General features: G+C 47.4%; 11 protein-coding genes across 11 annotated transcripts; 3 read left to right on the top strand and 8 right to left on the bottom strand.

The window, feature by feature from the left end:
• Positions 1-928: 928 nt before the first annotated feature.
• N7481_006747 (SDR family oxidoreductase) lies at positions 929-2,266 on the top strand (the record flags this gene model as incomplete). The annotated part of the gene is made up of 2 exons (XM_057265966.1): positions 929-959; positions 1,029-2,266. 2 exons carry the CDS (start codon positions 929-931, stop codon positions 2,264-2,266), a joined length of 1,269 nt encoding a protein of 422 aa, XP_057123686.1.
• A 583-nt stretch (positions 2,267-2,849) lies between these two features.
• Positions 2,850-4,147, top strand: N7481_006746 (NAD dependent epimerase/dehydratase; the record flags this gene model as incomplete). Its single annotated transcript, XM_057265965.1, has 5 exons — positions 2,850-2,936; positions 2,990-3,234; positions 3,282-3,429; positions 3,480-3,752; positions 3,812-4,147. 5 exons carry the CDS (start codon positions 2,850-2,852, stop codon positions 4,145-4,147), a joined length of 1,089 nt encoding a protein of 362 aa, XP_057123685.1.
• Positions 4,148-5,197: 1,050 nt separating this feature from the next.
• Positions 5,198-6,075, bottom strand: N7481_006745 (uncharacterized protein; the record flags this gene model as incomplete). Its single annotated transcript, XM_057265964.1, has 2 exons — positions 5,198-5,533; positions 5,989-6,075. 2 exons carry the CDS (start codon positions 6,073-6,075, stop codon positions 5,198-5,200), a joined length of 423 nt encoding a protein of 140 aa, XP_057123684.1.
• Positions 6,076-7,319: 1,244 nt separating this feature from the next.
• N7481_006744 (uncharacterized protein) lies at positions 7,320-7,823 on the bottom strand (the record flags this gene model as incomplete). Its single annotated transcript, XM_057265963.1, has 1 exon — positions 7,320-7,823. One exon carries the CDS (start codon positions 7,821-7,823, stop codon positions 7,320-7,322), a length of 504 nt encoding a protein of 167 aa, XP_057123683.1.
• A 1,557-nt stretch (positions 7,824-9,380) lies between these two features.
• On the bottom strand, positions 9,381-10,585 carry N7481_006743 (MIP transporter; the record flags this gene model as incomplete). Its single annotated transcript, XM_057265962.1, has 4 exons — positions 9,381-9,461; positions 9,532-9,602; positions 9,667-10,258; positions 10,316-10,585. The coding sequence occupies 4 exons, from the start codon at positions 10,583-10,585 to the stop codon at positions 9,381-9,383; spliced, it is 1,014 nt and encodes a 337-aa protein (XP_057123682.1).
• Positions 10,586-11,620: 1,035 nt separating this feature from the next.
• N7481_006742 (uncharacterized protein) lies at positions 11,621-12,070 on the bottom strand (the record flags this gene model as incomplete). Its single annotated transcript, XM_057265961.1, has 1 exon — positions 11,621-12,070. The coding sequence occupies one exon, from the start codon at positions 12,068-12,070 to the stop codon at positions 11,621-11,623; it is 450 nt and encodes a 149-aa protein (XP_057123681.1).
• Positions 12,071-12,591: 521 nt separating this feature from the next.
• N7481_006741 (uncharacterized protein) lies at positions 12,592-14,325 on the bottom strand (the record flags this gene model as incomplete). The annotated part of the gene is made up of 4 exons (XM_057265960.1): positions 12,592-13,180; positions 13,824-13,850; positions 13,909-13,934; positions 14,065-14,325. The coding sequence occupies 4 exons, from the start codon at positions 14,323-14,325 to the stop codon at positions 12,592-12,594; spliced, it is 903 nt and encodes a 300-aa protein (XP_057123680.1).
• A 1,856-nt stretch (positions 14,326-16,181) lies between these two features.
• Positions 16,182-16,934, top strand: N7481_006740 (uncharacterized protein; the record flags this gene model as incomplete). The annotated part of the gene is made up of 1 exon (XM_057265959.1): positions 16,182-16,934. The coding sequence occupies one exon, from the start codon at positions 16,182-16,184 to the stop codon at positions 16,932-16,934; it is 753 nt and encodes a 250-aa protein (XP_057123679.1).
• A 337-nt stretch (positions 16,935-17,271) lies between these two features.
• Positions 17,272-18,352, bottom strand: N7481_006739 (amidohydrolase family protein; the record flags this gene model as incomplete). The annotated part of the gene is made up of 3 exons (XM_057265958.1): positions 17,272-17,703; positions 17,733-17,988; positions 18,051-18,352. 3 exons carry the CDS (start codon positions 18,350-18,352, stop codon positions 17,272-17,274), a joined length of 990 nt encoding a protein of 329 aa, XP_057123678.1.
• A 471-nt stretch (positions 18,353-18,823) lies between these two features.
• Positions 18,824-19,639, bottom strand: N7481_006738 (uncharacterized protein; the record flags this gene model as incomplete). The annotated part of the gene is made up of 1 exon (XM_057265957.1): positions 18,824-19,639. One exon carries the CDS (start codon positions 19,637-19,639, stop codon positions 18,824-18,826), a length of 816 nt encoding a protein of 271 aa, XP_057123677.1.
• Positions 19,640-20,554: 915 nt separating this feature from the next.
• On the bottom strand, positions 20,555-21,763 carry N7481_006737 (NmrA/HSCARG family protein; the record flags this gene model as incomplete). The annotated part of the gene is made up of 5 exons (XM_057265956.1): positions 20,555-20,626; positions 20,694-21,205; positions 21,259-21,310; positions 21,392-21,529; positions 21,590-21,763. 5 exons carry the CDS (start codon positions 21,761-21,763, stop codon positions 20,555-20,557), a joined length of 948 nt encoding a protein of 315 aa, XP_057123676.1.
• Between the last annotated feature and the right edge of the window lie 933 nt (positions 21,764-22,696).

Here is a 22,696-nt window from a genome sequence, read left to right as displayed (position 1 = left end):
GTTCGCTCGACGATGTCTGAAATGCTGATTTGTGCTTGGTGGCTCACTATATGCATGGTCGTCCTGGGTACCGCTCGTCACTTCCTCGTCCAGCGGTTCACTGGCATATGCGTCTTTTTGCTCTTCTCGGAATTTGAAACTCGGAAAAACTCCACTCCGGCCATACTTTCTCACCCACTTGGGCGTAGGGCAAAGCATCGATACGACCGTGGTGGGATGCTTGGAGGGTGGCGTCGACAACTGGTTCTGGCTGTACTGCGTCTGGAGGTGAATAGCTATACGAAACTAGTTTACAACCTGACAGGAGCGAAGAGCATCACCCACTGAGAGCTCTGTCCGTGGTGCCTCTTCAGCCTCATCGTCAACACGGAGCTGAAAGGGCGGGGAAAGGGGTCTTGCAGCTCCATCCTGCCTTTTGCCGGCGAGAGAGACGATTGCAGAAGAAAGAAAGGGACGGTAAGATTGGGGAGCCAGACGCTACCAAGATGTCTGCAGACTTGGGATTCGCCCAAGTCGAGATATGAGCAGCAGATGGAGGAGAGATAGGATAAAATACAGGGTCTGCTTTGATCTTGACCAAAGCGTATTTGTAATGGTACTTCGCGGTAACAGAATTTAAAATGCGCTAGGCGCGCTGCTGGAATGATGACATCAGTGCGGGCGTCCCAAAGGTTGTGTTCCATAATTTTAGCTGGCGCAGTTGGAATCCAGTAGTAATCCCAACTACGCTCTGTAACAAGCTGGAAAACTGAACAATGGTACATGGCAAAATGACAGGTGAGGTCATTTGCTCAGTCTGCTCCTAGAGCTTATATCATCTGCCTTTGACCTCTGATGGTATATATTCCGGCCCCTCTACACAGTGAGCCATCCGCGATTTGTGACCACCCTCGAATTCAACGTCCAACTTGAAAATCGCACTGCAAACATGCCTTCTGCTATTGTGACGGGTGCTACCGGTAGGTTCCTCTACCAGTGTGCTCACGTCATTGTAATATGGCAAATAAACCAAAACTAATATTGAACAGGAATCACTGGTAGCGCCATTGTTCACCACCTGTTGAAAGATCCTTCTTATGATAAGATCTATTCATTTTCCCGCAGTAATCCGGGATACAAGGACCCAAAAATCCAACATGTCACGTTGGATCTCCAAGGGCCCGCAGAGGATATGGCAAAATCTCTCAAGGGAGTATCTGCTGAATATATCTATTTTTGCGCCTATCTAGTACCTCAAAACCCCGACGAGTTGTCAAAAGTGAATTCAGCGATGCTGTCCAATTTCCTACAGGGTCTCGCGTTGACCGGGGCCACTGGAAATATTAAACGATTCATTTTGACCTGCGGATTTAAGCAGTACGGCGTGCATATTGGACGGGGCAAGCAGCCCCTGCTGGAAGATGATCCTCTCCTTGAAAATGGGGCAGGCGGAGCCCAGTGGCCTCCAATCTTTTATTATGACCAACAGCGCATACTGATTGAAGCCGCTAAGAAGGGCGCATGGGAATGGGTTGTTACTCTTCCCCAGGATGTCCTCGGATACGCCAGAGGAAACTTCATGAATGAAGCCACGTCGCTTGGGCTATACTGCGCAGTGAGCAAGGCAATGCCCGGCTCAGAGTTGCCTTACCCCGGGAGCAAGGCCAATTACTTCACCTTAAACTGCTGGACATCGGCCAACCTACATGCGATCTTCTGTCTTTGGGCCGCGAAGGCTCCTGGAGCAGGCAATGAGATTTTCAACGTGATAAATGGCGATACAGAGTCCTTCCAGAATCTTTGGCCCCGTCTCGCAGCCAGATTTGGCTGTCGTCTTCCTGATCCCATGTTCCCCAATGGCGGAACCCCGGGCTCGAAGGGCTTCAAGAATTATGAATCATCTACCATAAAACTGGAGAATAAGCCACCCATGAAGGTGGCGGCTTCCAGTCTAGGTATCTCTGGTGATCCACTCGCTGAAACTTTACCGACCTTTTTCCTCCAAGTTGATCCCGAGAAGTGGGCGAAGCGAGTTGATGTTAATCAGGCCTGGGCACAACTTCGCGATAAATACGGCCTTGATCAGAAGGCCTGGGAGAAGGCCACATGGGATTTCTTGGTCATGACACTGGGTCGGGATTGGCATTGTGTGGCAAGCATGAGCAAGGCGAGGAAGCTGGGGTGGACAGGATATGCAGATACTTGGGGAGAGTTGGAGGACACTCTGGAGATACTGGAGAAAGAGGGTGTTCTGCCACCTTTGGATCAACTGAAGGGTGATTTTTAGTCGCTTCATATTTGATAATGTTAAAGAATCTGCTACAATTCTTTCCAAAATTGCTTGATGAACTATCCGATCACTGTGAATGCCTGAAATCTGACAATTTCCATGCGCCACACCGCATTGCACGGCTGTGTAAAATTACTTGCAGTACTCACTTATCTCGCTCTTGGCATGTATTTCTCGGTATGGGGGCATACCTGACCGGCGCAATAAACCTTATCGGGGTCTGGGGTACGGGATCTGATAGATCTCTCCGAGAACACGCTACGCCCTTCCGGAGCCATTAATTTAATCTACGATTGGGTGCCATGTATCTGGTTGTTTCTTCGCTCACTTAGCTTAGTTAAATGCAAAACCGGATTCATCTGGGTTTACTGTCTGAACTCAAAAGCCTGTCACGCCGTCACTGTGGTGTGTTGCTGCTTCTGCTGACTTCCTGACGTCAAGACTGCGTGCAGTGAGACGTCGGTGATTTAGAAAAAGGGAACTACTTAAAATACGACGAGCCTATCCTGAATGAATCTCAATTCATATTAAACGATTGAGATACAAATTCACTTCTTTGTCTTTTACTTCAAGCAACACAATGTCGCAGCTAGGTGCAGGCCAACACGTCTTATTGACGGGTGCAAATGGATTTGTCGCTTCTCATATACTGGATATTTTGATAAACGTGGTTTAAAGTTCTGCTTTAAAGTCAAAAAAAAAGTGCTAATTCCTTCACAGCGTGGATATACCATTACGGCGACGGTGCGATCCCAAGCCAAGGCCGACGGTATCATCAAAACACATCCATCATGGAAGAGTCATGTGGAGTTTGCGATAGTCTCAGATTTCACATCGAAAGGACCTTTCGACAAAATAATCCAGGGTGCCAAGAAGCCATTTGACTATGTTATCCACACGGCTTCTCCGCTCCGATTCCAGGTTAGTGATATTCGGAAAGAGATGATCGAGCCCGCCGAAATGGGGTAAGTACACACCTATATTTGTGGAAATCAAAACTTAACATGTTCAGAACTACGGAGATCTTAAAAGCTGCAAAAGCTTACGGTGGCTCGTCTCTGAAGCGCTTTATCCTGCTTGGCAGTGCTGTGTCTGTACTCAACTCTTTCGAAGACATCACCAAAGAGGGGAAGCCCTACACAGAAAAAGACTGGAATCCTGTACGTATATCCCAAAATACGCGCGAAAAGGTATTCTGACAAAACTTCAGGTCACAGCTGAGCAAGCAATTGAGCAGAGCGACCCTGTTCTCGGTTACAATGTTTCCAAAACTCGCGCCGAGGCCGTGGCATGGGAATTCATGAAGAAGGATAAGCCATCCTTTGTTTTGAGCGTCATCAACCCCGACATCATCACTGGGCCCATGATTCATCCTATCTCTGGGCCAAGTTCAATCAACGAGACGAATCACTTTGCTATCGCGAGTTTCATTGACGGAACTCACAAGCAAATTGAAGGAGTCAAATTCCCTTTCTACCACTTTGTAGGTGAATCCAGCCTCGGATGTGTTTTGTTTATGTCAAATACTAATCTAAATCCTAGGTTGACGTCCGCGACGTGGCTCGGAGTCATGTCGATGCTCTCACTAATCCTGCGGCTGCTAACCAACGTATTCTGCTGATATCGGGTCTGATTTCGCCACAGCTTGTGGCCAACACGATCCGTGAGAACTTCCCATCGCTGGCAAGTAGGGTGCCTGAAGGAAGCCCCTCTCAGATTCTACCTCCGGGTGTTCACCCGACAGGGTGGGATATGAAAATCAGTTTGGATATCTTGGCGAAAGGAACTGAAAGTGGAAATTGGAATTATATTGATTTGAAGACTAGTGTTGTTGACGCTGTCAACTCTATGCTGTCGACTGGTGTTATTATTCCTTGAGAGTGTTATATTTGGTTAATAACAAGTGCAATTCTCTGGAAACTAACGAGCATAATACTCTGAAAGGCGTACGTTCGTGATTGTAGTTACGCCTGATCGGTAAGATTCCAGTTGTTGACCGGTCCATATGCATTTGCAAGAGCTTCAGTTGCATCATATCTCCCCCATCACATCTCCCATTCCATAAATCCCAATAATCCTCGCAGATATACGCCGTGAACCTTGTTTTGCGGGAATTGGAAATAATAACAGGTCGAATGGAGCTACTATACTGCCGCGCCTTGTTCAATCAATTTTCTATTGTCGGAGGCGGTTATAGCAGATGAAGAATAATATAGTGGAGTATCCAAAAGCCTTCAGTGAGCACATCAAAGGGTTTTGCGATGGAGTATATTGCTCGTACGATTTCGAAGAAAGAGTTGATAGATTAGCCAGATGCGTTGTTACCGGCTTCGTTATCGGAATTGAGCTAGGTAATGGCGAGGTCTCTGTAAGTGGAATTTTCATCCAGTTCAGGTCTTTTGGCGCAAGAGTTCCTTGGACAGATATGGTCTCCTTTGCATGGCAAAATGCGGAGGTAGTCCCTGTGATCTCGCAGGAGACCAAGGCAGTGCTATAATATGTTAGGGAAATATTCGTGGAGCAAAAAATCAAACTCAGTTATCATGTTGGTCTATATTGATTACTTGCACAGATTTGGATGCTGATATCGTAGTGACACCTTGTCCAGGGATACCGCATTGGTCTCCAGGCACGATATCAAGACAATTCAACAGGTAGGTAGTGGCTTCCACATCATAATTTGATGTTAGACAGATAGGTACATAGAAATTTCATAGGACATACTTCGGCCACAATCCTCGTTTGCAACGTGCGGCCCTGAAGTTCCGGTAGAAGCAGGCTCACAGAATCCATAGGGTGTATAGGAAGTTCTATCGCGCACTGTGCTCAGTCACTATAAATCAACTTTAGAATCGATTTAACGTGTACCAGCACCCTAATCTCACTTCTTCTGTTTTCTTGATTTCATTCCACACGAGCTTCATGCCGCTACATTTGCGAATCAAGCCCCAAGGTCGCGCTTTCGATGGGGTTATTGAAGTGAGTAGCCACATAGTTCATCACTGTCTCCTCGGAGGCAGAATTGCGGTCCCTAGGGACGGAGGAAGATCCAGATCGGCTTGACATGCTCTCCATGAAATTCACCAGGCGGTGGAGGTCCACGGTCTGTGTTTGAAGGGTCATTGCGCTTCGGTGCTGGGAATCTGAATTGACATTCGACCCATTGCTTGCAAGAACTAGGTTTTGAGCTTGAACATCAAGGATGTGCGCCTCAAGGACCCGAATGCGTGCCTCGCAAGTGCTCTCGGCCTCGCCGAACAGAGTCTAAACCAGTTTTTGGACGTTCCGATACGGAATTCCGACTGGTGTCACAAATGGGCTACCCGGCATACGCTGAGGGCCGCCGGATAAATCGATTTCTGGATTGGAGCATCCCGCTCCAGCATTCGAATGGGCGTCATTCGGGGACTTCAAATGAGTTAGCTCGATGTGATTGCAGGTGGGGGGGGGGGGGCTGCTCACGGGCGTTCACGGGCATCTCGAAGATACCCTGGGGAGAGAAAAACGGATTGTCGGGGCCTATTGCATTCACCTAATTAGTATATGACTTTACATCGGGGTTTGGGTATTGTACCGCCAATAACTCCAGCAGTTTGAGTACTGGCACCGGGTTGGCATTGAATTTCACCATCCACCTTATTATGTACCTGGGAGTTTAGGACGAGTTAGCTTGATACAAATCCCACACCTGGAGATATGAGTCGCCGGATCCCACTAACTAATTGCATTTTGCCTGAAGCAGAGATGCTCCCGGTGCCTTGATGGGTGGCGCTTGCCGGTGGAGGGTCTCCAATACCGCTGGCCATGGTGAGTGAGTGTTGTTGAGTATGTTTCTTTGCGTTATTCTCCTGAAGATCGATCGATCGATTTGGAGTAGAAATGGTTCGGTTGGCAAGATTGAGAAAGAAAGAAAATTAGCTTGCAGTAGACATTTACTCGTCGAAGATGGCACCTGCCAGTGAGACTTCGGGGACCACACCTTCCCTGATACTGCGTGCTATTTAGTAGTAATAATAGTAGTATGATAGTAGTACAGTCTATCTTCGAACCATACTAGTATCCTGTATACCCGATCGATGGGCTGATCTCGTATGCTGCATGGTAATTATGTCCTCCACGGCTGCAGTAAGTACAATGAAGTAACTAGTATGTCGTGAGTGTTGTTCGCTTCCATCCATTGCAGGTTGTAAAAAATTAAATATCCAGCTAATACCTCAACAAAACCTCATACGCGCAAAAGAAATGAAGTTTTCCATGGTTCATCGAACGTTATTGGCTGTCGGTTGGGCAATTTAGAACCTCGGAGCAGCCCTGACCCATAGTACTTTGTCGCCAACTAGTACTAATTCTAGACCTCATCATATCCATTTGCCCACGGATTGGGAGGCATCCATGTTTTGGCCATGTTCGTACTAGGTGATAGTACACAAGTGTCTCGCAGAGCTTGGAAATCCTTGCAAAGTTTTCAAGATCTCAAGGTTCTTTCCAAAAGCAAAAGGTACTTATTACTAGCATATACACCGTGCTTGCAATCTGGAGATTAAAAACCATGAAATATTCGTTGTGAATTTTCATGAAGGAGAAAAAGAAGACAAAGCGAAGCTAGAATCTAAACGTAGTAAGCATATTCGCCCCCACCAATACATTTGAATGGAGAGCGATGAAGTTTACATTTAGCAAATAATGAGTTCATTGGCTACTAACTATTATCAGAGTACCTCATTTTGGGAGCACCATTGTCCATGAATACCTACTGTGTATATCAATGGGAACTACTGAGTATAAAGCTATGCTAATCTGTTTAGAGTCAGGACAGAAATGATGGAAAGACCCTACTAATGGGCTATCATAGATTACTGCGGCATATCCTCTGTAAGAGATACAAAGATAAAACACAGATAGAAACAGAGTGTAGTGAGGAAGTACAGAGGAAAAAGGCACAGAGGAAAGGAGACAGCTTGTGAACACAGAAATCAAGGATCGCTAAAGCAGAATGTTGTTGAGCATGGAAGATGGGCATTCCTAAAAGCCTCGTAACTCTTCGGAGTATTCATACGCCTTCTGAGCTAGGACGCGACAGTCCCCGGACGAAGTTGGCCACGTACTGGGCCAGATTGTTCAGCCCCTGTACGATGTTCCCGATGTGGTATGCCAGTTGGCCCAGCTGGGCATCGACAAGGGAATCCCGCCGATCCATTCGGGAAGATATATGCGCAGTAACCCGCTCGATGCGGGAGTTGACGTAGGCTAGGACAGATTTCTTCACTGCCTCTTCGGAGGCAGTGGTCAGCTCTCGATGGAGTGGGGAAGCTCCAGAGTTATCCATTAATTGTACCAGGCGTTCAAGGGCAGCTAAACGGGTCTCAAGGGCCAGAAGACGGGCCTCGGTGTTGCTCTCGTCCTGATGGACGGCTCCAAAGACACCATATGGCGCTTGCTCATAGGTCTGGCGCAGAGAGCGGCCCGGGGTCACAAAAGGATCACTGAGTTCGTGCTGGTTGTCACGGGCATGGCCGACCGAGCCTGTTCGATAAAAACAATTAGTACATCCCATAGTCTTCGAGTGAGGATTCAAGTTGCCTACCACTGAGCACCTGGGACTCAATACTATACTCGGCATTTGCTTTACTATCGGAGTTCTTTTCTGAGGACTTGACACATAATTAGCATGATATCTATTCTCAGTCGGCAGATGCCACTTACCGATTCCATGCGCGCGGGAGCAGACTTGCAAAATCAGCAAGGTGGAATGCCTTGTCATACGGACCCGGGACTCAAGAGTGGTATAATGTGATCTAAACGCCCCGTCCGATATTAGGTCGAATGAGCTCTAGGGGACTCCACTTGATATTCGAGGACTGCGACACGGGCTTGAAGAGAACTGATATCCTCGTGGCCAGAATGGAACTTCTCCGGGGATATCGGCAGCTCCCTCAGCTGGATAGTATCCATTGCCAATCGGCGGCTAAAACGAGATATCCAGTCCATTCCCCCTCCGGATATTGTCAAGTTTGTCGTCACAGCGTGCTTTCAATACATTAGTACGTGGTTTGGGAGTAAGATTTGGCTTGATTACATCTCATGTGTTGGGATTCGGACTCGTTTTTGTAACGCAGATTGCTCAGCGACTTTAGAAATACTTAGCCTGAGGTTAATCGGGTTTAGTGCCACTCACCCGTGGCACCGCCGCTGGAGCGGACTTGCTCCGAGGACGGCCGCCAAAAGCGGCGCGTCGCACTTGCGGCCCTGGAAGAATGTGTGTAATCCGAACTGGTTGAGAGTGGGAATCCTGCTGTTCGGTATTTCTAACTATGATAAATGGATCCGTCGAGAGTTAGAGATAAAATATGTCTGTGGTGTGGTTGAAAGAGCAAGAGAAAGAGGAGGTATTCACTTTGGAGAGCGTCTCCCTGAGAGCGGGTCCTTCCCCAATACCTATACCAGCCACTCGGAAGTTGCTAGGAGTGGCCCTGGTAGTAGAGTATTATACTTAGAATATATTTCGCGTATCTCTAGTCAATAGGCTGTATTGCGCAGTCCAGGATAACTACATCATGCAAAAGTATCGGTCGTACTTCGAGAGTGCGATTTGGACTCGATGTTTGTCGCATTTACTATTTTCAGTTTTCAAAGTACACTGACTTGGGCCTAGAGCTATACAGTTCTTTTGAATCGAAACCGTACGAGTAGGTTGTTGTGTACGTACTACGCACTATGAGATCTGAAAACCGCATCAGGTTGGGAACTTGAAGTGACTTTGAACCATGTTTCGGCTAGCTTCCAAGGCTCGTACTAATACTCAAACCTTGAAGTTAGAATATATTCTGCAGAGATATATGCAAATCCCGAAAGCCTTAAAGCCGCACAGGCCGGAGTTCCAGGATCAGTTTCTTTTTCGAAACCTTCAAGGTTCGAAGACGCTTATGTTACTATATATTTGGGCCCTGCTGGAATAAGGGGAGGGAGATGATTGAGATGTTCCAGAGATGGAGGTGATAGGGGTGATAATGATCAAGACTGAAAGCTGTTTCGCCTTCTTAAGGCAGGTCAAGGTCTGACACAAGTTCTCTATTTAGACATACACAGTATTCTAGGCAACATTGATATTTGATTACTCATTGGTCACTACTGCCCATGGAGGAACAAGATAGTACATTAATCCATGGCCTATTGATGCAGCAATCGGACCAACCTAGATCAACAACCATGTCAGAATTTCTGAATCATTAAAGAAACCGGCAGAAGCTTTCTGGAAAGCTTACCCAATGAATCCAATGGTATCCGGGAAAATGCGAGCCAACATAGACACCGAAACATCTTGCAGGGTTTAACGCTAAGATTCATCAGCAAAAGCTAAGAACAAGCGACGGTAAATCAGTATCAAAGAAAGATCTTACAAGCTCCTCCATACCCCAGTCGTGTGAATGCCGATGCCCAGCTGACAACACCCAAAGACAGTCCTACTAGCCACGGTGAGAGGGCAGTGCCATAAACCTTGGACTGCCGGGGGTCCAATCCTACACCAAAAGAAAGAAACAAAAGCGTCAAGCAGCAAATAAATTCCAATACAAAAGCCTCTCCCGTCGGGACGAGCGAGGTATCGATATCGCACCCACCAACCACAAAGTTGCGCGAGCCGAACGAGGTTCGAAGCATGAGACCAGCCAATGTGCCACCAATAATCTGCCCCGCAAGATAAAGCACCATTCGAGGAATCGAGATAAGTCGCGCAAAAAAGGTGGCCATTGTGATTAGCGGGTTGAGATGAGCGCCACTGACTGAAGAAAAGGAGAAGATAAAAAGAGTCAGAAATAGCCAGTTGGTAATACCCCCAACTAAAGGTCCTAGGAAAGTCGCTGTGGAATAAATACCACCGGAGTCGCTGGATGCAGGGAGAGTGGTTGTCGGGATAGGCGAGTGTGCAGATAGCCATGAAGTCATAAAAACGAGCATCATCGTCCCTAGGTTCTGGATGAGCGAGCTTTTCTTCTGGAATTCGGAAACAGAGTGGCATAAGCGCGAGGCTGCCCAAAAAAGCTCACCTACACATTCAACTGCACCGAACCTCCAAAGATCGATATCGGAGAATGCTGTCAGGTTGAATGATTGCTTTAAGCTCATCAGCGGCGCCGCGTCAGGCATGCGCTTCAGTAACTCCGCATTGCTCGCATCGCTGGGGTCCAGCACTAATCCCTGATTGCCACCGATCCGGCCGGCAAAGGGCCGAATTGTTGGCTTCAGTCCCGACCGCTCAATGTTATCGTCAACATTCATGGAACAGGTGCCATTCTGTTCCGGGGCGAAGGATGGCGACATCGTGGGTATTGGGTTATTTTCTGGCGAGCAGGACTGTCCCCTGCACAAGTTGGAGAGAGCTAGAAGTTTTCGTGTGAGCGCGCGGGAGGGAGGTTGGATTATTTGAGCGTAAGCACTAAGCTCAGAGAATAAAGTTGATGTGTAAGGTATTCTAGAAGGGATAAGGGTACCCTAAGGCCTTGCTAGTTCCAATTTAGTTTAGTTTGCTAGGAATCAATCTTGATGTAATTCCCGGCCGACCGGGCGATCCGACCGAAAGCGTCCTCCCGCGCCTACCGTTGCTCCGTTACCGACTCACAAATTCCTAATTGATCGCGTCGTGTCCCAATTCGAAAGCTACGCGGGACAAAATTCGGGCGTTTCTATTATAAAGACGAGACTGTGTTACAGAATCGCAACAGCCCTTGAGATCAATCAGTGGCTAAACAGAAACGCCCAGGGTGTCAATATCCCCAATATATGATCAGAGATAACGGTCTCATTCTAGTGGGTCCCTAAGGTAAGGTGGGTAAGTACTCCTACTATCATAAACCACCATACCATAAAGGAATTAACAATCAGGCTTGGGAAAAACAAGGGATTCATAGGAAGGAAAGAGCAAGGAAAGACAACAGCAGCAACGAGCACGACAAGAACAACGATATCAACGACCATAATAACACCAATGCTCCATACACCATCTCACCATCCTCGAGATCCAAAACTAGTCACGCTCCATTGGTAATGGGACATACTTCTGTCTGTCCCAGTAGGGGACGCTAAAGTTGGAGGGTAGAAGAGGGCAAGTTAACGGATTTAGGTTGGAAGGATGGGAGAGGGATCGTAATTGATGACAGGCTGGCTAGAACTGAAGCTATCTGTCAAGAGCAAATAGATGGGGAAATACTGATTCCATCAGAGTGCTATGGAAAAGCTAGGGGATAGAAAAGAGAGGAGAGAGGAGAGAAAGGCGAAGAGCGAGGAAAGAGGAGACACAGGTACCGTAACCTAACCAGGTAATGATGAAATATGTCTTCGTGGCGGTGCTCTGGAGACTTAGAACGCTTCTGGGCAGGTTCCTGGATTGATTACGCTTGACGCGCCCACGAAGCCTTGGATGTCCCGATCCTCGTTCGGTCGCCGGGGCTGGGTCACAACCCGGGATTGCTCATGCCCAGGTAGTTCCACAATGTGGACCACACCAAGTTCCAGATATCCTGGCCCACGTTGAGAAAGTTTTGGCCCACAATGGAAAGGCGAGATTTCAGATGCTCTGTCCGCAGCTCGAGAGACTCGATCCGCAATGTCACTGATCTGAATTTCTGGGGTATAAACATAGGGTAGACCTCCCGATCTCGCCATGATTCTGGTGGCTAGTTGGGTTGTCATGATTTCCATTTGTTTCGCAACTTCCGCTTTCACCGCGACCTCCAAATCAGCCTGAAAATTGTCATCGATGTTGATTTGGTCGCTTGCCGTGAGCAGGTTGAGTCCCAGAGGTTCCATCTAGGTATTGCGAGGCGAGTTCATTCTTGAAATCACTGCCCGCTGGTAACCTTGAGAGTAGTTAGCTTGAGATGAACCGCAGGGCTGTAATGAGGCGACAAATCCCACTCGCCGATATCATTGGCGTGGGTGCAGAAAATGCGCGAGTACGCCTGCCAAGGGCAGGACTTTTCGCCTTCATTCCTTCGGAATGAGCATGCATTGCGATCGCTTGCAAAGTAATTGGGATCGTGTCAGTTTGAGAAAGATCGGATAGTCAGTAATTCAGATACTTATTGTTACAGTCGCCGCGATATGAGTTAAGGATGCGGAGAAAGGAGAAAGGAGAAAGAAACATTGACTTGGAAAAATGTCACCGGCAGTGGAAAACGCTCCTTCCCAAATTCTTGCAACAAATGTCAGGTTCTTCGTTAGACCATCTCCTCCATGTTTCCTTGCTACTAGCAGTATAATATAATACTGGTATAGTATCAAATAAGTTCCTTCTTCGACAGTCACGGACTGGGTACGATGAAAGACAACTATATAAGAGTACCTCGCGCGTGTGCTTTGCCCCCGTCGTACAAATCCTGACAGGCGGAATCCATGTCCTGCTGATCCAGATTTTGAAAATACCATTGCTGTTTAAAAGGCATCTCTTCCTTCGGGAAAGGCATAGGCATTGCGTTTGATCGTTGCGTGTCGTGTATTTGAGCATGCATGCGAGTGCTAAGAGTTCCCATGTCAATGTACATCCGGAATTCATGGTCGTCCCAGCGAGAGTTGAGGTGAGAAATCAAAGACGCTTTTATTGCCACTATTGCAGTAACAGAACATTCAGGGCTGACAGGGGCAGAGATAGCTTGACTGGGGGGTTCCAGTGATTCAACGCGTTCCTTGAGGGTCTCCAGATCTATAAGGATTCTTAGAAAAGAATCGCGGGCTAGTTCGCCCTCGCTCGTACCAGTTAGGCCGGGAGGGTCACCTGCGAGCGCCCCAACGCTATACGCCATGCTTTCGGTCATTCTATCCGCCATATCTTTGGCCATGCTGTTCAGCTGTCCATTTATTTCCCTCGCGACCTGTTCGGCGTCCTCCTGCTTGAGGAAGGCCTTGACTTCGGCCAAGACCCTTTATCATATCTGTTTGATTTGCTTTCTCAATACAGGAATGCCTCACTTTGATGTTTGAATATCCCTGTCAGATACAGTACCGCCCGATATTGCCGTCCCTATCCGGAAACACAGAGTTGCTACATTACCAGTTTTGAACATACATAGCAACGATACCGCGGTTTGTACCTATCTGTATGGATACAAGTCTCTGGAAGCCTGGACGACCAGAAGAATACATAGCAAACTAGCAAATCAAGCGACTGTCGCCAACCTGCCAGCTTTCCTCCTCCAGGGATAGATTTATTCAAAATCGTGGTACCTACACCCGGGAAATATCTTCTCGCGGAAAGCGTCCTGGCCCAGCTCAGCTTATCGGCCTTACCTCCTCTTCGAGGACAGAAACCCTTACGACAGAAGGGGTACCCAATATCAAGGCGGACAAAACGACATCACGGAAAGAGGGCAATGAATCGGTGGCTCCCTGTCACCTGAGTATGAGAGCTTGATAATTGGCCTCAAGTGGATGGTATGGCGCCATGTCTCGCATAGTTAAGGGCGGACTTTAATGGACACAGTTTCGCACAGTTTGCGATGGCGGAGTAGGCTTTCCTCTTCATTAGCACAGACGAATATAACCCTCAAAAACGGTGATGACTTACATCCTATAGTGAACACCTCTGTTAGCACTAGATCGTAGAAGGAACATCATTCTAAGCAGGGTCAAAATTGAATATTATCACTCACATGGCAGATTTCCTCTTCCAGTACCTCTATATAACCATCCAGCTGTCTCAAGATAGGAATTCTATAAACCACTCCATCCTGAACCTTTATATTCAATATCAGCAACACTGGTGTCTTGTTGGTCATAACTGCCGCGTAATAGAAATCATCACTCACCACGAAGAAGACATACTTCTCACCGGCTACCGCCTGCATAGTGGCCCCCAAAATCTCTGCCCCGGGAACTTGTATGAGGTTTTCGGCTTCCTTTACGTTCTCTTCGTCACAATCGACATTGGAGAAACCACCGGGCAACTCCGACGGGATACCAAAACTGTCGTCACACATTCTGACATCTTTGTCGAGAGAGACAACCTTGGATGAAGCCAGAATGGCGAAGAGCACGGACGAAAAGAGAGTGGTTAGAGGGAAATGCATATTAGATGAATAAGGTTCTTTACCACCAACTGTGACCTCTACGGCTTCCAATGGTGTTAGATCTGAGCTTTTATACTTTTCTGTAAGACTAGGCAAGCGTTCAGAGTGGAGAAAACTCCTTTATCAAAGCAAGACAAAGCTAGTTTCGTCACTTGATGAACCTATGCAAAGGCACACAATGATTGCTTTAGGGAAGACTTGGCACGTAAGGGGCAATAATATTATCAATGATTAAATAGTCAATTCAATAGTTAACTAAATACGGACTAGTCCAAGTTGTCTTACTGGGGTTGTGTGGGTCTTGAAGCAAACACTGACCACTTACAAGACGACCACTCAACTAGCGCTTCTAATATAGGAACCCTATATCAGGATCAGCGCTTCATTTTACTAGTGTTTGAAATAGCGTCTCTTTGTTCCCGACACAGACGCTAGATAGCTCTGAGGAGAGTTGTCTCGTTGCTATATTATGCAGATGTTCAACACGAACTCCGAGAAGGTATTGTCCCTGTAAAAAGATAGCTCCCCGGGTCTTCGATAGTTAGAGGAGCACAGCGGTACAAGGTCGCCGGTGTGCTACCGAAGTATCCAGGAGTAGGGGCATACTGCCAATTTTCTGAGTTGACTATCAGAGGCTGATCTGCATCATCACCAAAAGTCTAAGGGAAATGGTAACGTAGAGCTGTACGGAGTACTCTGTAAGGGTTTAGCCAGGAATCCCTGATACCTAGTGAACACCCGAAGCGGCCACATGGCAATACGTAATGGTAATCACGGAACAAATCTTACTGTCAAGCCTTTCCTATCGACTTGACCGTAAATGGAGACCCAGGATAGCCTCAAACCCTCTGCTGTGAAGCAACTGAGGGATGGAGGAGGGACGTTGGCAGATTGCTAATGATCGCTGAATTTGCTTGGTTTGGGTGAAGCCCTCTAGTCGTCCAGGTTCTAGAGTCTGTATCTATAAGATTAGGTACGAAAACCGGTATCGTTACTATGTATATTTAAAACTGGTAATTTACGCTTAATCCATATTATGTTTAGCGTATCAAGTGACTAGGGTTTCAAATAGCAACTCTTGTTTCCGGATAGGGAAGGCAATATCGGGCGGTACTGTACTCTGCGTAATACACACGCTATGATTTACTACCGCTCTGGGGCTGATTGAAGTTGCCGTACTTGAGCATAGACATAAGACTGCCCACGAAATGTTGCTGCTACTGTATTTTCAATCACGTGATGCCTTGCGGTAAGTATACACATCCACGTTTATTTCAATTGCCGAGAGATAGACACACTTGCTCAGATATGCGGGCAATATGTCTGTCAAATTGGGGCCAGAATGCTGCCATCGGCGAATTTCTCCAACCTTTCTTCGACAGCGGCTGTGCAATCTCCACATGACCCTCCCACAAAGCAGCATATAGGAGGTATGAAGAAGGGCAAAAAGGGAAACAAGGGAGGTGTGGTCTCGCAGGACAGCCACGATAGCCGCACTAGTCCCGAATGGGCAGACTAGGCAACAGTGCCTTGCCCCGATTGTTACAATTGAGGCATAGTAAAATACGGTAAACCCCAGGTAAACGAGGGCCTGGAGTTACGCCGCTCAGTCGGTTCCCCAGATTGATGACCATTAAAACTGAAAGCTTGGTCGTTAATAGGTTGCCTAGTGGGAAGTTTTGCGGCTTATGCCAAGAACAGCAAGGCCACTTCTAGAGGTGAAATCTGACTATGCCGCCTGGCTGCCTATTAATTGACAAGTTGACCGTCTTGTTTTTCATCCTGCTTACGATTTTATTTCAACTTCCGAAAATTCTCTTACCTTGAATCCTTAATCCCTCTTCAAGATCGTGGAAATGTTTAGCTTTCGCACCAGCAAGCAGGAGCTCAACACGCGGCCTAGGGATAGTATTGACTCCCCGGCGAGTCTGAAAAACGTCCCATTGGATTCTAAAGAAGCAATTACAGAGGAGAAGAAGTTAGTAGATAAAATACTCTCCCTTTATCAAGCGGCCTGGCTTGGCATCTATCAAGCCCATGACAAAGTCGGACGAAGTCACGCCTCTCGACTAGCTGAGCTCTTTTACGGCGCAGGGATGTCCTCCTATGTCGACAAGGACGAGCAAGAGCCCAGCGACCTTCACAGGAATACGCGAGGAAGGTGGAAAGCGGAAACCCGCGTGCTAGACCCTCTGTGGACAGCTCTGTCTAAGGAAGGCCTATCGAGTCTAAAGCTGTTCGAGGGACTGTCTGTCGCATCGCTAGAATCAGTGATTGAACTGGTTGAGGCATATGTGAAGGAGGTAGCCAGTGTGAATGCTTTGTATAAATTACTGCGGGATCTTCAGGTGGGATTTCGGACTCCAACGGAGGATGACGAACAGACTGTTCTAAAGAAGTTTGTGCCCGCCTTGAATGACTTTGCAAGGCGACTTCGTCATCTAGACGCAAGACTGAATGTTCTTGTTACAGACCTGGAGGAGGAGTTTTGGAATAAGCATGGGGCAGTCAAGGGAAGGGAGGGGTGGCGAGTGCATGATGTCCTTTTTCCGCGGTCTTCGGCACGCACTGGAAAGAAAATAAGCCTCAGTTCATCCATGAAAGTCTAGCTAACTGACATCGTGGCGAGGAAAAGTGGTGGGATTCACCTACGGCGTTGATGAAAATACAACAGGTTGGTAGATGGACATTAATTACCCTTGTTTCCTCACCGAGGTTGATATCATCACTAGATCAAACCCCCAATTATACCATGTTTAACTTTTCAATCAACAGGAAGCGAGGAGGTATTGTTAGTTTTCCCCTCGGCGATTATCTTGCCGTTCTTGGTACTATTTCTTCATGAAGGTCCAAGCCAAGCCGGATAGTAGTTTATTGCACAAAATATAATCAAATACTTGCTCAAATCGATTCAATCGAAGTTTCTAATTCGTACTATCAATACATTTAAGCAGTGCTATCCTTATAAGCACCCAGCTTGAACAGCTTCTTCGCATTCTCCCGCCCAATCTTATACCGATCGGTCTCATTCAACTCCGCATTATCGAACCAATCACAGCCATCTTCAAACGTCTCAAAGGGATAATCAATACTGAACAGAATACGATCAGATCCAACCTCCGCCATACAGAAGTTAAGCGTAGTAGTCGAGAAATGACCTGAGGTAGTAATCCACAAATTCTGAGCAAAGTACTCGCGAATAGTCTTCTTGCAAGTCTCCGCCAGACCAAGCAGCTTCTTCCGATCCTCAAACCAGTGATTGATCCGCCACATATCGAACGGGATGTGCTCGCCCAAGTGGCCGAGAATAATCTGAAGCTTGGGGTGACGATCGAAGACACCGTTCGTCACCATGCCCAGCGCATGCAACGAAACACCCTGTGCGAAGAAAGAAGAGGAGGTCCAACGAGCCACTTGCGGTCGGCCCAGAGCTTATCGTAAATCGTACCGGTCGGGTTTCGCGGGTGCAGGTATAGGGGGACATCAAGCTCCTCGCATGTTGACCAGAAGACATCCCATTTCTCGTTATCATAGAAGATCATGTCATCGCCGTCGGCCCCAGCTCTTTGTGTATCGTTCACCAAGGCACCGAGGAACCCGTACTTTGTCACACAGCGGCGGAGCTCTGCGGCAGCTTCTTCGGGGTCGTGCATGGAAAGTGTCCTTTGATGTTGTTAGTTGATTCACTTTTCGCAGATCGGACTTTTAGAAAGAAGGGTTCTTACGCGAATGCGGCGAAACGATCTGGGTGCGCCTTGACACGCTCGGCAATATAGTCGTTAATCTCGACAGCCAGAGCCTGTGCGTCCTTGGGGTCCCAGATATCCTGCACGCCCGGCGCAGTGTATGAGAGAATTTGCAAACCGACACCGTGCTTCTCGCCGAAGTTCAGTCGAATGGAGTCGACGTCGTTGATCTCTGCGACGTGCTTGTCGACGTCAGTGGCGAACATGCCCGCCCACCATCTTGTCTTCTCCTTGAAGCGCGGCAGCGCGAAAGCTTCTTCGAGTGCGATCTTTCCTAACATCGTGACTTTTTGTTATCGTGAGAGAGGGGGGATTGTGAAAATCGTGAACTGGGGTGATGGTCAGTCGGATATATATAACCTTAGCTACTTAACCAGGTCTCGCGGGGTAGCCCCGCACGTTCGGAACACGGCACTGTTTACCAACACCGATAGTACGAGTAGTGCTAGGAATGAAGTAAGATCGGGCTCTTACTGCTGGTATTCACTTGCAGCTACTGTGTTACGATGACAGCCCTTCCGAATATTCGGTTCACTTCCGACGCGCGGTCCGCTATTCCCCGCAAAAAAGCGAGGAATGCGGGGCGGGTGAAAAGTGCCGAGCCGCGTGCCCGATCCGACGGCGGCGGAAGATGAAGAAAACCATTGTATTGCTGAGGGCTGAGTAATTAAATGTTTTGATTAGAATGATTAATATTGTTAATTTATATCTACATCGATTTATCTCTGTTTTTATTCTTCTTTTTCTGTTCATCATGAAAAATTCGAAGTGTCACCTTCTGCCTGCCACGATCCACGTGAATGTACAATGGATACCAGCATGCCCAACACGGCAAACTCAAGCTTCAGCTTGATGCTATACACAGCAGCCTTGAAAATCACCTGCGTGAAATAAAATCCAACGTACTCAAGGACAACAAATGTCACATCCATCAGGATCGCCGTCACGTTAACCGCCAATAGTTCGTATAGGATCTTGTTGCGCCGTTTATCGGTTTCGGGACTGAGCTTCATGATTCGGATAGTGTCATAGATGTAAATACTGGATATTGTCGTTTCTTGAACAGCAAACCACGTCACCTGGAGTCGCTCGATGACTTCGAATCCACGTGCCCAGTGTTTGTTTGTTGGGAGGTAAGCGTCGCCGACATTCAATGTGATGGTCGGAATAACAACGAAAATGCTTGCAAATATAAGCCAGCGCACGGCGCTGAGTACGCGTGTATTTTGCGAGACGAGGTGAAGCCGTGAGTAGAGAACCACCGACTGATTTGGAACCATCATCACAAACCCTAAATTCGACAAAAACATAGACAGCCATAGCGGCGCGAGGCTGAAGAACTGAAGCATCGGCCCGATAGTAGCGGGTATTACACCGATCGTAGCAGAGGTTATGAGGGACCAGAAATAGAGGCTGCGATAGCGGCGGAAGCTTAGAGGGATGAGGATGGATAACTCGAGCGCGTTGTACAGGGCGATAGTCATGAAGACTACTATAGCAATTCCGAGCGCGATATTCCCGCTGCCAGGCGTGAAGAACGACGGCGCATCTTCCTCGGATGCTTCCATGATGAGCGAGGCATCCGAGGTGCACAGGTGAGGCCGGTGAGAAGGACAAGAGCTGGGGGCATGGCGTTGTCGTCTCGTTCGCTCACAGAGGCGTTGGGGGCGACATTCCCTTCGGTATATAGGGGAGGCCGAGGCGGGGGAAATAGGAATACGTTAGCGCTAGATCGTTTTCGCGTCAGATCGTTTTCGCGTCAAGCCTAAAGTAGTTATAGAAAGGCTAATTGGAAGGATTTGGAGTCGTCTGTTGCGACAGTTGGTCTCGGTGGAGGCAAGATGGCCCGCCACCGCCCGAGTATTCCACGTCACTGCGGCGCCCGTCCAATCGCCATGGCCACATCCAGGAATTAGGCTTTGCGGGGGAATGGTACTGGAAATTACCCCAGCCTACTGTCCGATTTCCCTGGATCGTTGATTTGGAAGCTCGTCCCTGCGTGGTGCCTGCTAGCTTGTTTTGTGGGGATTGGATTGGATTCGCTTCGGGAGGTGGCCGAGTGGTGACCCGTATTGGCGCTTCATATTGGGTCCCTGGTATAACGTAGATCTTCCATGGCTCTGGTGCCAATCCAAAAATGGAACAGGTTGAATGATTGACTGGAATCTTGATAAGACCTGTAGATTTGACGAACTATGCCGATCATGCAGATTCTAGAGCGCCATGGTTACTGGTAATCGCAACGAGCAGGAGTTGTTTCAATACTCCGAAACGAGTTAATCTGAGGAATATAGACGATGCTTGAGGGTGGAGATGTCTGTTTTCGGTTTAGAGCGAGGGCTCGGTGATTTCATTATTGGAGTCACTCTTATACTCTGCCCATCTAATGGAGATTTGGCTTTGGGTCTACGAGGTCATACGGCATGGAATATTTAATCGGTGGATTCTGTGATCTGCAACAGGGAGAACCTTCACTATGTTCCTTAATCCAGATCAGCAAAAACTTGTGCCTTACGCATATAGGCACTCCATGTAGTGAGGGGCTCATCAACAATCTGCAAGCGTTGTCAGCGTACTCGTCAATATGTATGAAAAAGGGTTATGTGGAAAATGGAGACCTACCTCAACACTTGAATCAAGTGCCTCCCCGCCGTAGTATCCAAACTCTGGCATCAGCCGCATATTTTCCAGCAATTCCTCCTGAGCAATCTCAGGCATCCCCGCACCGGCGAGAATGCTCTTGAATACTGGATGTGGCAGCTCTGCAAAAACAGCATCCTTGCCAGCGTTCGGATACTCATTTTTAAAAGAGGCCAGAATCTCGACCGGCGTATAATACTTCGTAGCAGCATAGATCCGCTTGCCCAGGGTCTCATATCTCTTGAGAAGTATGCTCTTAACGAACTTTCCTGTATCATACTCAGACGCAAATAGAGGTATCGGACTATCGCCAGGAATCGGAAGAGCAAGTTTCCATATACCTTCTGGCGTTTTCCGCAAATTACCGCCGGCGATATTTGACATGTAGAAGCCTGGAAGCATGAATGTGGCAGGAATACCTTCGCTGCGGATGTATTCTTCGACCTTTGCTTTGCTGTCGAAGTGATGTACTTGGGAGAGAACACCGCCGGATACTAGTACAAATAAAGGTTCAGTACACGGTATTTACAAGACACATGGTACGTACGTTTCGTCACATTTAGTAGGCTGCTCCATACCAAGTGTTGGATACCCTCTTCCTAAATTTTCGTTGTCAGATCAGCCATGCATAATTTGAAGAAAATAAAAGAAAAAGTCCGTTTCTGAAAAAAGTCTCTCACCTTGCAAGCATCGGCGATGCCTTTACCTTGAGCGAATTCAAGATCGGCGCTGTGGTGGTCCCAATAATTGGTAACAGCATATACTCCATACGCACCCTTCAATGCCTTTTTGACGGATTCATTATCACTCAAATCCGCCTTTCATGGAAATCTCAGAATCAGTTGGTTTCTGAACCGAATATTCTAAAGGAGACAAACCGCAACAACTTCCGCGCCCTTCAAAGCCAGGGCTTTAGCACTAGTCTTTGTGACGTCGCGCGTAATAGCTCTAACGTGGAATTTGCTAGTTGCGTTATCCGCCAAGAGACTGCTGACGACAGAGCCACCTTGCTTTCCAGTTGCCCCGAAAACGACGATGATAGGCTTAGACATATTGACAAATTTCAAAATTGGGAACTGTAAGCTTGGAAGTTTGACACTGGGAAGCATTGAAGGAAGACAGCAAAATATAAATACTATGACTTCTGCTTATCCTAAGAGTCGCCAAGAATACCAACAAAGCTCAGGCTGCAGCATGACAAATTGTAGTCCCGATTCAGAACGGGGTCCTGGTAATAAGAATAAGCTGCATGAGATAATTTCAAATCGTGAAGGTTAAACCAAAGTCAAATATATTGATTCCTCCCGCTGATGCTTGATTTATGTTGCGTTGAAGCGCTGGTACTTTTTCAGTCTCGTTCCGCATCAGGCTAGTAGTTCATTCTCGTTTCCAGTCCCCCTCGTTCTTCCCATTCCGAGATCTGACTGCATACGTCTAATTTGTTGTGGTGTAAAGTTGAATCTTAGTGGATGGAATCACGAGGAACTAGGTTCTCACCATGTAACAATGCTGTAGGAATTCCCCGGTGAGATTACTCTATGTGGAGGTGTTGAATATGCAGGCGCTTATTTTCGCCCCACCACGAGGCAGCTCCGAAAGTTTATCTAGCCAAGAATATTAGCTTGTCGAACTGGGAGGATAAGAAAAACAGGGATATATAATTCATTCAAAAAACCTGCCAAGAGCGAATTTCAACGCAGGAAACTCCCTTTCTCAAGAACTTTCAATAAACACAGCAGAAACTTAAAGGCGACGCGTGCTAAATGCACCCACTGATGATCAGCAAGCGCTGTAACTGTGCCATGAATTACCTCCTGGAAGAGGGTTCATGCTTTTTCTCATTGTTAAGAGAGGGTGTTGGAGCAGATGGGTCCTATATGGGGATCCACGAACAATTTATTTCCAAGTCGAACTCTATTTGCCATACTTACCTAACATATATACATGACTACTACTACTTTATAGCCTTCCCACAGCGGTACTGT

This window comes from Penicillium waksmanii, assembly GCF_028829765.1.
Source record: "Penicillium waksmanii strain IBT 27052 chromosome Unknown utg000005l:1.0-5232799.0:1.0-5237142.0, whole genome shotgun sequence".
Lineage (NCBI taxonomy): Eukaryota > Fungi > Ascomycota > Eurotiomycetes > Eurotiales > Aspergillaceae > Penicillium > Penicillium waksmanii.
Note: the sequence above shows the minus strand (reverse complement) of the source record. Positions and strands in the feature narration are given on the sequence as shown.